Source organism: Dendrobates tinctorius, unplaced genomic scaffold (assembly GCF_039654945.1).
Source record: "Dendrobates tinctorius isolate UK_male_01 unplaced genomic scaffold, ASM3965494v1 ptg000008l, whole genome shotgun sequence".
Lineage (NCBI taxonomy): Eukaryota > Metazoa > Chordata > Amphibia > Anura > Dendrobatidae > Dendrobates > Dendrobates tinctorius.
The window spans coordinates 40060373-40075538 of record NW_027361676.1 but is presented as its reverse complement, the minus strand read 5'-3'; the positions used below and the strand labels follow the sequence as shown (position 1 = coordinate 40075538).

The following is a 15166-nucleotide window of genomic DNA, read 5'->3' as shown; positions in this document are numbered from 1 at the left end:
TAAAATACACTCCCTATAGTCCTTTATATAGTATAATACACACCCTACAGTCCTCCATATAGTACAATACACTTCCTATAGTCCTCCTTATAGTAAAATATACTCCTCAGTCCTCCATATATTAAAATATACTCCTCAGTCCTCCATATAGTGTAATACACTCCCCATAGTCCTCTATATAGTATAATACACTCCTCATAGTCCTCCATATAGTATTATATACTCCCCATAGTCCTCCATATAGTATAATATACTCCTCAGTCATCCATACAGTATAATACACTCCTCATAGTCCTCCATATATTAAAATACACTCAGTTCTCCATATAGTATAATACACTCCCAGTAGTCCTCCATATAGTGTAATACACTCCTAGTAGTCCTCCATATAGAATACACTCCCCATAGTCATTCATATAGTATAATACACTCCCCATAGTCCTCCATATAGTATAATACAGTACTCAGTCCTCCATATAGTATAATGCAATCCTCATAGTCTTCCAAATATTAAAATACACTCCTCAGTCCTCTATACAGTCTAATACACTCCTCATAGTTCACCATATAGTATAATGCACCCCATAGTCCTCCATGTAGTACAATTCACTTCCCACAGTATAATGCACCCCATAGTTCTTCATATAGTACAATGCATTCCCCATAGTCCTCGATACAGTATAATGCAGCCCCATATAGTATAATGCAGCCACCCCATAGAGCATAATGCAGCCACTCCATGAAAAATAATGCAGCCACCCCACAGAGTATAATGCAGCCCCATCAGAATATATTGCAGAACCCCCTAGAATATAATGCAACCCTCTTATATAGTATAATGTAGCCTCTCAATAGAATATAATGCAGCCCCCCTCATAGAGCATAATGCAGCCCCCTACAGAATATAATGTAACCCCCTCAGAGTATAATGCAGCCCTCACAGAATATAATACAGTCCCTGTCATATAGTATAATGCAGCCCTCCATAGAATACAATGTAGCCCCCTCATATAGAATAATGTAGCCCCCTCATAGAGTATAATGAAGCCACCCCTTACATTATAATGTAGCCCCCAATAGAATATAATGCAGCCCCCCAATAGAATACAATGTAGCCCCCTCAGAGTATCATGCAACCCCCCTCATAGAATATAATACAGCCCCCCATAGAATATAATGTAGTACCCATAGAGTATAATACAGCTCCCTCCCCATAAAATATAATGTATCCCCCTCATAGAGTATGATGCAACCCTCCTCAGAATATAATACAGCCCCCCATAGAATATAATGTAGCCCCCATAGAATATAATGTAGCCCCCATCCTCCCCATAGAATATAATACAGCCCCCCCATAGAATATAATGTAGCACTCCCCCCCAGAGAATATAATTCAGCTCCACAGTCCAGGACTCACTGACTGGTATATAAAAAAACACACAATCCTTACCTCTCCTCCTTGATCCCTGCACTGCTCCCGACTCGGCTCTGGTCTCAGCGGCTGCACTGCCCGGCACACACTGGGTACGCGATGAAGTGATGTCATCACACACCCGCAGTGTCAGAGGCAGAGGGGAATGGTGGGAGAGGGAGCATCATCTAATGCTCTTTGCTCCATCATTGCTTTCAACTGTCTCAGTATAATGACACCGATATAGTTGAATGTTGCACGTGGGGATGAGATCGACCGTGGGCCCCCCTGACTCATGGGCCCCATAGCGGCATGCCACTGGCTGGGTGCCCCTGGGGGAACGGGGGCCCTAGGCAGCTGCCTAGTTTGCCTGCCGCTAACGCCGGCCCTGGGCGTCCGCTAATTATTCCTGCAAATTTTACATTCAAAAAGTTAAATGCCTCTCCTTCTCTTCCGAGCTCTGGTTTGCACCCAAACAATAGATTTCCCTCACACATGGGGTATTGGCATTCTCAAGAGAAATTGTGCAACAAATTTTGTAGTCAATTTTTTCCTTTCACCATTGCGAAAATAAAAAACTTGGGGGTCTAGATATAATTTTTTGTGAAAAAAATTAAATGTTAATTTTTTCCTTCCACATTGCTTCAGTTCCTGTGAAGCAACTGAAGGGTTAAAAAACTTCTTGAATGTGGTTTTGAGCACCTTGAGGGGTGTACTTTTTAGAATGGTGTAACTTTTGAGCACTTTTTATATATATACCCCTCAAAGTCACTTCAAATGTAATGTGGTCCCTAAGAAAAAATGATTTTTTAAATTTTGTTGGAAAAATTAGAAATCGCTGGTCTACTTTTAACCCTTATAACTTCCTAGCAAAATAATTATGTTTAAAAAATTGTGCTGATGTAAAGTAGCCATGTGGAAAATGTTATTTATTAACCATATTATTTTTTGTCACATAGCTCTATGATTCAAGGACATACAAATTTAAAATTTGAAAATTGCTAAATTTTCAAAATGTTGGCTAAATTTCATTTTTTTTCACAAATAAATGCAAATCATAGCAAAGAAATTTTACCATTATCATGAAGTACAATATGTCACGAAAAAACATTCTCAGAATCTTTGTGATCCATTGAAGTGTTCCAGAGTTATAACCACATAAAGTGACACTGGTCAGAATTATAAAATGTAGTTTGGCATTAAGGTCGAAATTGACTCCGTCACTAAGGGGTTAATCACCTTGTGATTAACATTGATGTGATTATCAGGCCTGGTGCTTACAAGTTTTGTCTCTGCCTCTTTCTGTGATAAGCAGATCGGGGTCTAAAGCTATTAACACTGAGAGCCTGATGTGGACAGGGGCAGCTTTCTCAGCTCTGCTGAATTGCTAGATCTAAAAACTCTGTAGCAGAATGGCTACATCTATAGTAATCTCAGTGATACATCACTGGACTCTTTGCTTACATCATACTGCACTCAGCTGAGGTAGCAAAAACCTGCTGAATGATTCCCTTTAAATTCAATGCTAATTTCAACGTTTCAGTATTTAGGCAAATATCAAGTATTTTTACTTCTTTATTATTAGGTAAAGAACTATGGTATTCCAAAGGATCTTACATTCTCTCCAAGGGAAAGCATACAATTGTATGACTGCATGGTAGCCGCATGGCCAACAATGTCAAATGTAGAGGTAAGATGGGATATTAATTTGATGAGTTGTCTGATAAATTAGACATAATAAGTGTAATAAAGAATGGTATATAAATGTGTGTATATTTGTTCATGCAATGCTTATTCCTGTTTTTATTGTAATGTGCGAATAGTAAATTCAGACTTTGTTACTGTGAGGGGTCTCACAGGGGACGGGGGGTCGACTTCTTTCACCTCGAGGGGAGGAGGAAGAAGGACCTAACAGGGGTCGGCTCTCTGGTGCCACCACGTGCCCCAGGTCAGTCAGGGAACTGCACCGAGAGCAAATAGTTGCCGGAAAGGCTTCCCTTATAGATACAAGTTAGCGAGGTGCTCCCAGTGAGGGGGGATATATATCATCAGTCCAGGCTGGGGATATATATTTAAACGTCCCGGCTGTCACTGCCAGAGTTCCTCACTAAAACAATATGGTATTCTGCAAACAGTTCCTCATTTGAAATAAACCCCGTCCGACAACAGGCTTATATCAGGTCAGGAACCAACCCGGTAAAGTATCATATAACCAGTCGAGCGTGTGGACGTGGGGATTCGTGGATCAAGATAAAAGAGCAGCCCAAGATTAATTATATATTTAATCGCCTAAAATGTGCACTAGAAATTTACAGGCATATATTTACAGAACAATATACAAGTATGCAGTCAGGGGTGTAGTACAAAGGATAAGGTATAGATAGGTTGCAATTACTATATTATGTAGCATGTGACCACAGGGAGGCACTGATGGATCACAGGTCCAAATCTTAGTTACAGGCTTTCCTACCTGAAGAAAACAGCTCCAAGTGAGGAGCTTACACTTATCTCCTTGGCTGCTCCTTCCCACACTCTGTGCCCACCCCTGGGCTTGTGCAGCCTCTCTCCTCCCATCTCTGAGAGTATGATTTCCAGTCCCGAACCGTGAATGGCCCACAACTTTCTGCCTGAAGCTCTGAATGGAATGGCAGCAGTGCCACTGGATTTGGCTGGATTTTATCTGTGCATAAATTCCATATATGTCTCCCATATCTAATTCTGGGTGGCTAAGCTTTATAACTCCTTAGCGCAGAGTGCTACCATTAGCTGCCGGCAGGGCTGGCTCCAGGTTTTTGAGAGCCCTGAGCGAAAGAGTCTCAGTGGGCCCCACCTTTAACACATACCATGATTTATGCCATGTGACATCCGTGGTGCCAGCCAAAAATGGACTTGTCTCCGTGTGGATCACGAGGACACGCATGTGATCCACACGGACACTTGCTCTGTGGTAAAACATGATCATGTGAAGGAGACTATTGAGTAGTGTACACATGAAAAAAAGAACAGAGAGAGTGAAAGAAAGAACATAGAGAGAGAACAGAAAGAGAGAAAGAAAGAACAGAGAGAAAGAAAGAAAAAGAAAGAAGGGAAAGAAAGAACAGAGAAAGAAAGAACAGAGAGAAAGAAAGGAAGGAAGAACAGAGAGAACAGAGAGAGAAAGAAAGATTAGAAAGAGAAAGAGAGAGAAAGAGGGGAAAGAAAGAAAGAACAGAGGGAAAGGAAAAAGAAGAAAGAAAAAGAACAGAAAGAAAGAGTGGACAGAAAAAAGAACAGACAGAGAAAGAAAGAAAGAAAGAAAGAGGGAAAAAAGAACAGAGAGGGAGAGAGAAAGAAAGAGGGGAAAGAAAGAGTGGACATAAAAAAGGAACAGGGAGAGAGAGAAAAAGGAGGGGAAAGAACAGAGGTAGAGAGAAAAAGAAAGAGGGGAAAGAACAGAGAGAAAGAAAGGGGAAAGAAAGGAAGGGCAAAGAAAGAAAGAAAGAAAGAGGGGAAAGAAAGAAAGAACAGAGAGAAAGAAAGAACAGAGAGAGAGAAAGAAAGAAAGAGGGGAAAGAAAGAGAACATAGAGAGAGAGAACAGAGAGAGAAAGGAAAAAAAGATTAGAGAGAAAGAACAGAGAGAAAGAAAGAAAGAACAGAGAGAGAAATAAAGATTTTATAAAGATACCATAGCAGCCCGGCTCCCATTGTAGTGCCCACCTGAGCCTCAGGACATATTATGATCTGCACATATGGCAGGCATCCCCGATTCCAATGTGATCCCGCTGTCTGCGCTGTCAGAGGAGGACATGGTGATGGATCTGAAGCATTCCCTGAAGTGTCTCCATGGTTCCGTCACAATCTCCTCCCAAAATTACCTCATTTCCGGTCAGCTTCCAGCACGTCACTTCCAGTAGAACGTCACAAGCGAGTTTTGTGCTCCTTGGGGCTCCGCCTTGTACTCCTGTGTCGGCGGGAAAAGTAAGCTCCCGGCTCCGCTTTGTACACCTCTTACACACATGGCTCCGCACCGTACACCTCGTACACACACGGCTCCGCTCCGTACACCTTGTACACACACAGCTCTGCTCTGTACACCTCATACACACACGGCTCCGGACTCCACTCTGCACATCTCATACACACAGCTCCTCTCTGTACACCTAGTACACACACGGCTCCGCTCCGTTACACCTTGTACACAAACGGCTTCGCTCCGTGCACCTCGTACACACTCTGCTCCGCACCGTACACCTTGTACACACATGGCTCCGGGCTCCACACCGTACACCTTGTACACACACGACTCCGCTCAACACACCTCGTACACACATGACTCCGCTCTGTACACCTCGTACACACATGGCTCTGCTCTGTACACTTCATATACACATGGCTCTGCTCTGTACATCTCCGCACCGTACACCTTGTACACACAGATCTGCTCCGTACACCTCATACACACACGGCTCCGGGCTCCGCTCTGCACACCTCGTACACACATGGCTCCACTCTGTACACCTCGCACACACATGGCTCAGCTCCGGTACACCTCGTACACACACGGCTCCGCTCTGTACTCCTCGAACGCACACGGCTCCGCTCCATACACCTTGTACACACACAGCTCTGCTACATCCACCCTGTAAACCCCTCCTGACCCCACACATAAACTTTACCTCATCCAGCACCATGACAACCAGCACAGCAGAGTCCTGCAGCCACAGAGGCCCCTGATCATGTGATCCCTGACTCCTCCCCTCCTGTGACCTCATCACAGGTCTTGTGCCGCACACAAGAGAACAGCCGTAGCGATGACCCATTGCTGGCTGTGAGAGGCTGTGTGGGTCCCTCGGGGAGGACGAGGATGGGGTTGGGAGCTATTTATGGTATCCCAGACAGCGTGAGTGCCCCCCCATCTCACCAGGGCCCCTGACACTTGCCCGGGTGCTGATGCCGGCCTTGGCTACCAGGCACGGGCGTATGGGAGAAGGAACGCCGATTTGGATGATGTGCTCGGCTAGGCTCAGAGATATTGCATTCTGTTATTATAGGTCATTTTCCAGATTCCATACCTCATAGCCTTGCTGTGATTTGTTGTGCGACGGGGTGTTTCAAGTCGGACAAAAGACTTCAGTTTGCCTGTAGCTTGCAGGGGATTTTGCACCTTTGTGTTATGAGCTTCAAATAATTTGTTCTTGGTTTTTAATTAAAGATAAACACTGCATGGCTTTTTATGGCCTTGGGGGATGCCAGGATGGGGGCACATTTCAGGAGTGAAGAGAAGTGCACTTTGTCCTTCACAATTACCGTGACAGCCAAATTCAGCTATGAGATAGGGTCGTGAGAGTCTTTCAGAACCTCTTCCTAATGATGACATCCAGCTCTTGCCTGATCTACCCCCCTCAATAGTGACACATGAAACCCTTATTATGGGTACAATGACAGCCAAAGCTTCCAAAATGAAATCACATTGAGACAGTATATTTACATCCAGGGTACCAATCTCACACCCATTTAGTTTTCTTGTATCAAGCACTCCCCCACACTATTGCATCCAACTCCCGACACCTACTCTCACAAGCAATATTATCATGTTTCCAGCTTACCATACTTATTTTATCTCTCCACACCCAAGGTCAGTATATGCACATCCATAACTGCTCTTCTGTTTGGGGCTCACAAAAGTCACCATCTGGAAACCTGAACAGAAGAGCAGATATTGGTGTGCATTCACTTACCTTGGATGAGGAGAGATAAATTAAGTATGGTTTAGCTGTTTTCTATGCCTGGTGCTAATGCATCAAGCTGGCAATCTACTGTGATCCATACATCACGAGCCTGTGAGACACATTTATATGTATTGTAACAAGGAAAGCAATATAATTTAATAAAGTAAATAAAAATCTTTATACTGTTCAAAGAAAAAAAAATCCACATTACTCTCAACCTTTTTTTTTTTAACCTCTAGTCTTTAGATCCTGAAGCAAACATACATTTGAAGGACAAAATAATAATAACAAAAAATGATGCAACCGAGTATGAAAAGGTGTTGAAAAAAGAATTCACTGAATGGGTTCAAAAAGGATATGATGAAAAGGTAATATATTGAAGTATTTGCATACACCAAGTATTCCATAGATATTTTGGTCAGGTATTCTTTCAATAGGAGCTGAGCTGATTCATCCTGTTCCTGCTTCTTTTATTGGTTGCATAAAATGTTAATGCCCCCATCTCAATTGTTTATTTTCATCTGTTAAAGTAAGAATAATGCGGTGCGCAGGTAAAGGTCAGAGAGGCTCAGCGCCTGCGCACTGCAGTATTTTGCTCTGCCCTCGATAGGGCAGAGAAGTACACCTGCGCAGAAGCGCTATGGCCCCGGAACGATGAAGCAAGCAGGAAGGCAGCGTTGCAAAAAGACAGGAGGTGCCGGACCCAGACCTGCGACACCCTTTGGACCTGGACCGCACTGAACCACCCCCGGGGTGAGTATAATAAAACTTGTTTTTCTTATCTTTCAGGTTAGATCAGGGGCTTATCTACAGCATTACAGAATGCTGTAGATAAGCCCCGAAAGGCAGTGGCCGCAGCTTATTGCGGAAAAACAAGCTGACAGGTTCCCTTTAACGCCTTTACTGGAAGCCAAGCAGTGAAGTACTCAAATGTATGCAATGGAGCATTGTCCTACATAAAAGTCATGGTTTTCTTGAAAGATGCAGATCTTAATCCCATAGAAACTTGTGGAGGGAGTTGAAGCTCCAAGTTGCCAAGCAACAGCCTCAAAATCATAATGATTTAGAGATGATCTGCAAAGAGGAGCGGACCAAAATTCCTTCTGACCTGTGCACAAACCTCATCATCATCTGCAAAAAACGTCTGCTGTGGTGGCCAACAAGGGTATTGAATCTTGTTTGCCAGAGGGATCAAAGACTTATTTCTCACTGCAAAATGCAAATCAATTTACATAATTTATACAATGTGTTTTTCTGGATTTTATTTTTGATATTCTGTCTCTCAGTGTTAAAATTAACCTACCCTTAAAATTATAGACTGTTCATGTCTTTATCAGTGGGGAAACTTACAAAATCAGCAAGGGATCAAATACTTATTTCCCCCACTGTACATGCAGTACATGACTGAGAACCACAGGTATTTCAAAGATTAAAGCCCGCATGTCTCTAGTGTTCCATTAGAACCTAGTAGGTACCATATGTGAAACTCCTTATTATAGCCTAAGAAACATTCAGAGACATCTGACATGATAGTTTATCTATAAGATAGAGCAGCACAGTCTGGAATGTCATAGGAACCTTCGATATACTGCTGTTATTTATGGAACCTCACAATAAAGTTTGTGTACCAAAAGATTTAAAGGGAGCTTGTCAGAAAATTTGTGCTGCCAAACCGCTTGAATTGAAGCCTGGTTGCAAGTTTTCAGCAATTTATATATTTTCTCTGAAATACTCTGGCATTTCAACTAACATTTCGGAAATGGTCTGGCAAAGCCAGAGACGTGACTAGTCCGTGTTTGCACCTAACTGGCTATTCCTGGTGCCACTCTAGCTGATTAACAGGCCTCTCCCTTGCATGCACGTATGGAGAGACATGTCAGTTACCTGTAGCAGCTCTGGGAAAAGCTTTCTGTAGGCAGAGCCGAACTAGTCTCTGAAATGCTCAGGTATAATAATATACCTGACTGAAATCATGCATACTACCCACAATGTGGGAGACATGAATCTCCTGATTTGTACCCTTTAAGTCCGTAAATATTATTTTATTTTTTCTTATAATAAAATATTGTATTCTTTGTATTGTAAGACACTTTTTCCCCCCCTCAAATTTGAATAGAAAATGGGGGTGTGTCTTATAATCCGAATTGTGGCTACGATGGAGCTTACTGGCTGCGGTGCAGCAGGGTCCCAGGTTTGCTGCTGCAGGAAGCTTCTGGCGGCACTGGCAGGAGTAGGCCGATGGTGTGAGTCCCAGGCTGGTAGAAGGGGGTGTTCGGCAGCGTGGGGGCTCCGCCAACATTTTGTGAAAGCCTGGAGCCCAGCACTTTCCATACTTTTCAATGTAGCAGACTCCAGGAAAATGGCCGCCAGAGGAAGTGCATGCATTAGTTGAGATCTCGGCACCGAGTTCTCGGCTCCCAAGATCTTTGCTTACGAGATCTCAATCTGCACATGCACTGCCCATTCGTCGAACACCATCTCCTACCAGCCTGGGGCGCTCAGCATTTCATGCTTCCGCCAGCTTCCTTCAGCAGCGACCCCGCTCCACAGCTGTCACTACCCAGATAAGCTACTTTAAAAGCGGATTATAAGACTCATCACCATTTTATTAAAAAAAAGTTTCCTATTTTCCTCCTCAAAATGTGGAGTGCATTTTATAATCCGATGCATCTTATAATCCACAAAATACGGTATACCTTAAAAATACCCAGGCACAAATTTGTGCAGAAGTGCAAAGCTGTAGGTTAAAGGGAATCTGTCAGCGGGTTTTTGCTATGTAATCTAGAGACAGCAGTTGATAGAGGCTGAAACACAGAATTCAGGGATATGTCACTTGTCAGAGTGCATGCTGTTGTTTACTAACTGTGAAGGATTTATCACTAGGAGATTTGCTGGATTAGACCGGCAACGCCCCCTCCTTTGATAAGCAACTCACTGTCTATGAACTTTGTACATGGAGAACATAGTGTTGGCCGTGTAAGCTTTCCCATCTCTGGCTTCATTCCAAATCTAAAAGCTCTGATTGTTTCAGAGTGAGTGCACCAAGTAAACTAAATGATACATAGTTGGATTCCGATTCTCTTTACCTACATTATGCTGCTCTCAGATGAGGTAGCAAAAACCTGCTGACAGATTCCCTTTAAGTTGCCACCGCCTTTACTCCCAATAGAGCACCAACTGAGGTGGAAAGTTTGACTTGCCTCGTGGACCATGCTCCCCTGATTGCAGCTCAGTATATTTTACTTATATGGAGCTGAGGTGAAGATAAGAACCCATGTACAGGTGCTGTTGTGTTTTTGAAAGAAAGTAGCTATGTTTTTCTAATGCTGTCAAACCATATTAAGTATTATATCTAATTTATGATCATGTTTTTTAAGGTTTCAAAAGTGTTGGAAAGCCTTAGAACTGAAGAGCCAACTAAGGTAGATTGCTGCAAATATTTTCCTCTGCTTGTTGAAAAACTCAACAAAATGAACAAACTTCCTGCCCTTTTTTTTGCGTAAGTGCATTTTCTTTATTAAAAAAAACATATGTCCAAAGATAACACTTCATTAGTCATATTTTTGTTAAATCTAATATATAAAGCTCAAAGTGTGTATGTATGTATGTATGTATGTATGTATGTATGTATGTGTGTGTGTATGTCCGGGATAGACATCCGCACCGTCGCAGCTACAGCCACAAAATTTGGCACAGTCACACGTCTGGACCCCGAGAGCATCCTAAGCTATGTTGTGAGGTGAAATTTTAACCCCGCGCGTTACAATTCACCAAACAATTTTGCCCCATCTACATAATGGGGAAAAAGTTTGTGCGTGTCAAGCCCCGCCACTCATTATGATGTCATAATGCCCCTATCTACATACTGGGGAAACAGTGTGTGCATATCAAGCCCCGCCCCTCATTATGATGTCATAATGGTTGACTATGGGATGGAGGATGTGTGATGGGTATATGGGCACTGGACTATGGGATGGAGGATATGTATGACTGGTATATGGGCACGGGACTATGGGATGGCGGATATGTGTGATGGGTATATGGGCACGGGACTATGGGATGGAGGATATGTATGATGGTATATGGGCACGGGCCTATGGGATCGTGGATATGTATGATGGTTATATGGGCACGGGACTATGGGATGGAGGATAATTATAATTTGCTATAACTAACCACAGTTAGTTACTATGCCCAGGCAGTGCCGGGCTCTTCAGCTAGTCTAATATATAAAGCTCAAAGTGTGTATGTATGTATGTGTGTATGTCCGGGATTGGCATCTGCACCGTCGCAGCTACAGCCACAAAATTTGGCACAGTCACACGTCTGGACCCCGAGAGCGTCCTTGGCTATGTTGTGAGGCGAAATTTTAACCCCGCGCGTTCCAATTTACCAAGCAATTTTGCCCCTATCAACATAATGGGGAAAAAGTGTGTGCGTGTCAAGCCCCGCCCCTCATTACGAAGTCATAATGCCCTATCTACATAATGGGGAAAAAGTGTGTGCGTATCAAGCCCCGCCCCTCATTATGATGTCATAATGGATGCCATGGCGATGCTGATGTCATCATAGGTTGCAAGCCCCGCCGTCATTATGATGTCATAATGGTTGACTATGGGCACGGGCCTATGGGATGGAGGATATGTATGATGGGTATATGGGCACGGGACTATGGGATGGAGGATAATTATAATTTGTTATAACTAACTATGTATGATGGGTATATGGGCACTGGACTATGGGATGGAGGATGTGTGATGGGTATATGGGCACGGGCCTATGGGATGGAGGATGTGTGATGGGCATATGGGCACGGGCCTATGGGATGGAGGATATATCTGATGGGTATATGGGCAAGGGACTATGGGATGGAGTATAATTATAATTTGTTATAACTAACTATGTATGGCGGGTATATGGGCAAGGGACTATGGGATGGCGGATATGTATGATGGGTATATGGGCACGGGACTATGGGATGGAGGATAATTATAATTTGTTATAACTAACTATGTATGACGGGTATATGGGCACGGGATTATGGGATGGCGGATATGTATGATGGGTATATGGGCACGGGACTATGGGATGGAGAATATGTATGATGGGTATATGGGCATGGGACTATGAGATGAAGGATGTGTGATGGGTATATGGGCACTCGACTATGGGATGGCAAATATGTATGATGGGTATATGGGCATTGGACTATGGGATGGAGAATATGTATGATGGGTATATGGGCATGGGACTATGGGATGGAGGATGTGTGATGGGTATATGGGCACTCGACTAAGGGATGGTGGATATATATGATGGGTTTATGGGCACTGGACCATGGGATGGAGGATATGTATGATGGGCATATGAGCATGAGACTATGGGATGGAGGATAAGTATGATGGGTATATGGACATGGGACTATGAGATGAAGGATGTGTGAAGGGTATATAGGCACTCGACTATGGGATGGCGAATATGTATGATGGGTATATGGGCATGGGACTATGGGATGGAGGATGTGTGATGGGTATATGGGCATGGGACTATGGGATGGAGGATGTGTGATGGGTATATGGGCACTCGACTATGGGATGGAGGATGTGTGATGGGTATATGGGCACGGGCCTATGGGATGGAGGATATGTATGATGGGTATATGGGCATGGGACTATGGGATGGAGAATAATTATAATTTGCTATAACTAACTATGTATGATGGGTATTTGGGCACGGGACTATGGGATGGTGGATATGTATGATGGGTATATGGGCACGGGACTATGGGATGGAGAATATGTATGATGGGTATATGGGCATGGGACTATGAGATGAAGGATGTGTGATGGGTATATGGGATGGCGAATATGTATGATGGGTATATGGGCTTGGGACTATGGGATGGGGAATATGTATGATGGGTATATGGGCATGGGACTATGGGATGGAGGATGTGTGATGGGTATATGGGCACTCGACTATGGGATGGTGGATATGTATGATGGGTTTATGGGCACTGGACCATGGGATGGAGGATATGTATGATGGGTATATTGGCACGGGACTATGGGATGGAGGATAATTATAATTTGCTATAACTAACCACAGTTAGTTACTATGCCCAGGCAGTGCCGGGCTCTTCAGCTAGTCTAATATATAAAGTGTATGTATGTATGTGTGTATGTATGTGTGTGTATGTCCGGGATTGGCATCTGCACCGTCGCAGCTACAGCCACAAAATTTGGCACAGTCACACGTTGGACCCCGAGAGCGTCCTTGGCTATGTTGTGAGGCGAAATTTTAACCCCGCGCGTTCCAATTTACCAAGCAATTTTGCCCCTATCAACATAATGGGGAAAAAGTGTGTGCGTGTCAAGCCCCTCCCCTCATTACGAAGTCATAATGCCCTATCTACATAATGGGGAAAAAGTGTGTGCGTATCAAGCCCCGCCCCTCATTATGATGTCATAATGGATGCCATGGCGATGCTGATGTCATAATAGGTTGCAAGCCCCGCCGTCATTATGATGTCATAATGGTTGACTATGGGCACGGGCCTATGGGATGGAGGATATGTATGATGGGTATATGGGCACGGGACTATGGGATGGAGGATAATTATAATTTGTTATAACTAACTATGTATGATGGGTATATGGGCACTGGACTATGGGATGGAGGATATGTGATGGGTATATGGGCACTGGACTATGGGATGGAGGATATGTATAATGGGTATATATGCATGGGACTATGGGATGGAGGATATGTATGATGGGTATATGGGCATGGGACTATGAGATGAAGGATGTGTGATGGGTATATGGGCACTCGACTATGGGATGGCGAATATGTATGATGGGTATATGGGCATGGGACTATGGGATGGAGGATGTGTGATGGGTATATGGGCATGGGACTATGGGATGGAGGATGTGTGATGGCTATATGGGCACTCGACTATGGGATGGAGGATGTGTGATGGGTATATGGGCACGGGCCTATGGGATGGAGGATGTGTGATGGGTATATGGGCACGGGACTATGGGATGGAGTATAATTATAATTTTTTATAACTAACTATGTATGGCGGGTATATGGGCAAGGGATTATGGGATGGCGGATATGTATGATGGGTATATGGGCACGGGACTATGGGATGGAGGATAATTATAATTTGTTATAACTAACTATGTATGACGGGTATATGGGCACGGGACTATGGGATGGCGGATATGTATGATGGGTATATGGGCACGGGACTATGGGATGGAGAATATGTATGATGGGTATATGGGCATGGGACTATGAGATGAAGGATGTGTGATGGGTATATGGGCACTCGACTATGGGATGGCAAATATGTATGATGGGTATATGGGCATTGGACTATGGGATGGAGAATATGTATGATGGGTATATGGGCATGGGACTATGGGATGGAGGATGTGTGATGGGTATATGGGCACTCGACTAAGGGATGATGGATATATATGATGGGTTTATGGGCACTGGACCATGGGATGGAGGATATGTATGATGGGCATATGGGCATGAGACTATGGGATGGAGGATAAGTATGATGGGTATATGGACATGGGACTATGAGATGAAGGATGTGTGAAGGGTATATAGGCACTCGACTATGGGATGGCGAATATGTATGATAGGTATATGGTCATGGGACTATGGGATGGAGGATGTGTGATGGGTATATGGGCATAGGACTATGGGATGGAGGATGCGTGATGGGTATATGGGCACTCGACTATGGGATGGAGGATGTGTGATGGGTATATGGGCACGGGCCTATGGGATGGAGGATGTGTGATGGGTATATGGGCACGGGCCTATGGGATGGAGGATATGTATGATGGGTATATGGGCATGGGACTATGGGATGGAGAATAATTATAATTTGCTATAACTAACTATGTATGATGGGTATTTGGGCACGGGACTATGGGATGGTGGATATGTATGATGGGTATATGGGCACGGGACTATGGGATGGAGAATATGTATGATGGGTATATGGGCATGGG

General features: G+C 43.8%; 1 protein-coding gene across 2 annotated transcripts in view; it reads left to right on the top strand.

Moving 5' to 3' along the window:
• Positions 1-15166, top strand: part of LOC141091492 (probable ATP-dependent RNA helicase DDX60) — a 361948-nt gene that overhangs the window by 256367 nt on the left and 90415 nt on the right. For both annotated transcript variants that reach the window (XM_073577118.1, XM_073577110.1), the window contains 3 exons: positions 2997-3101; positions 7361-7489; positions 10499-10620. In XM_073577118.1, coding sequence (XP_073433219.1) covers positions 2997-3101; positions 7361-7489; positions 10499-10620 — 356 coding nt within the window. The remainder of the gene's footprint in view (positions 1-2996; positions 3102-7360; positions 7490-10498; positions 10621-15166) is intronic.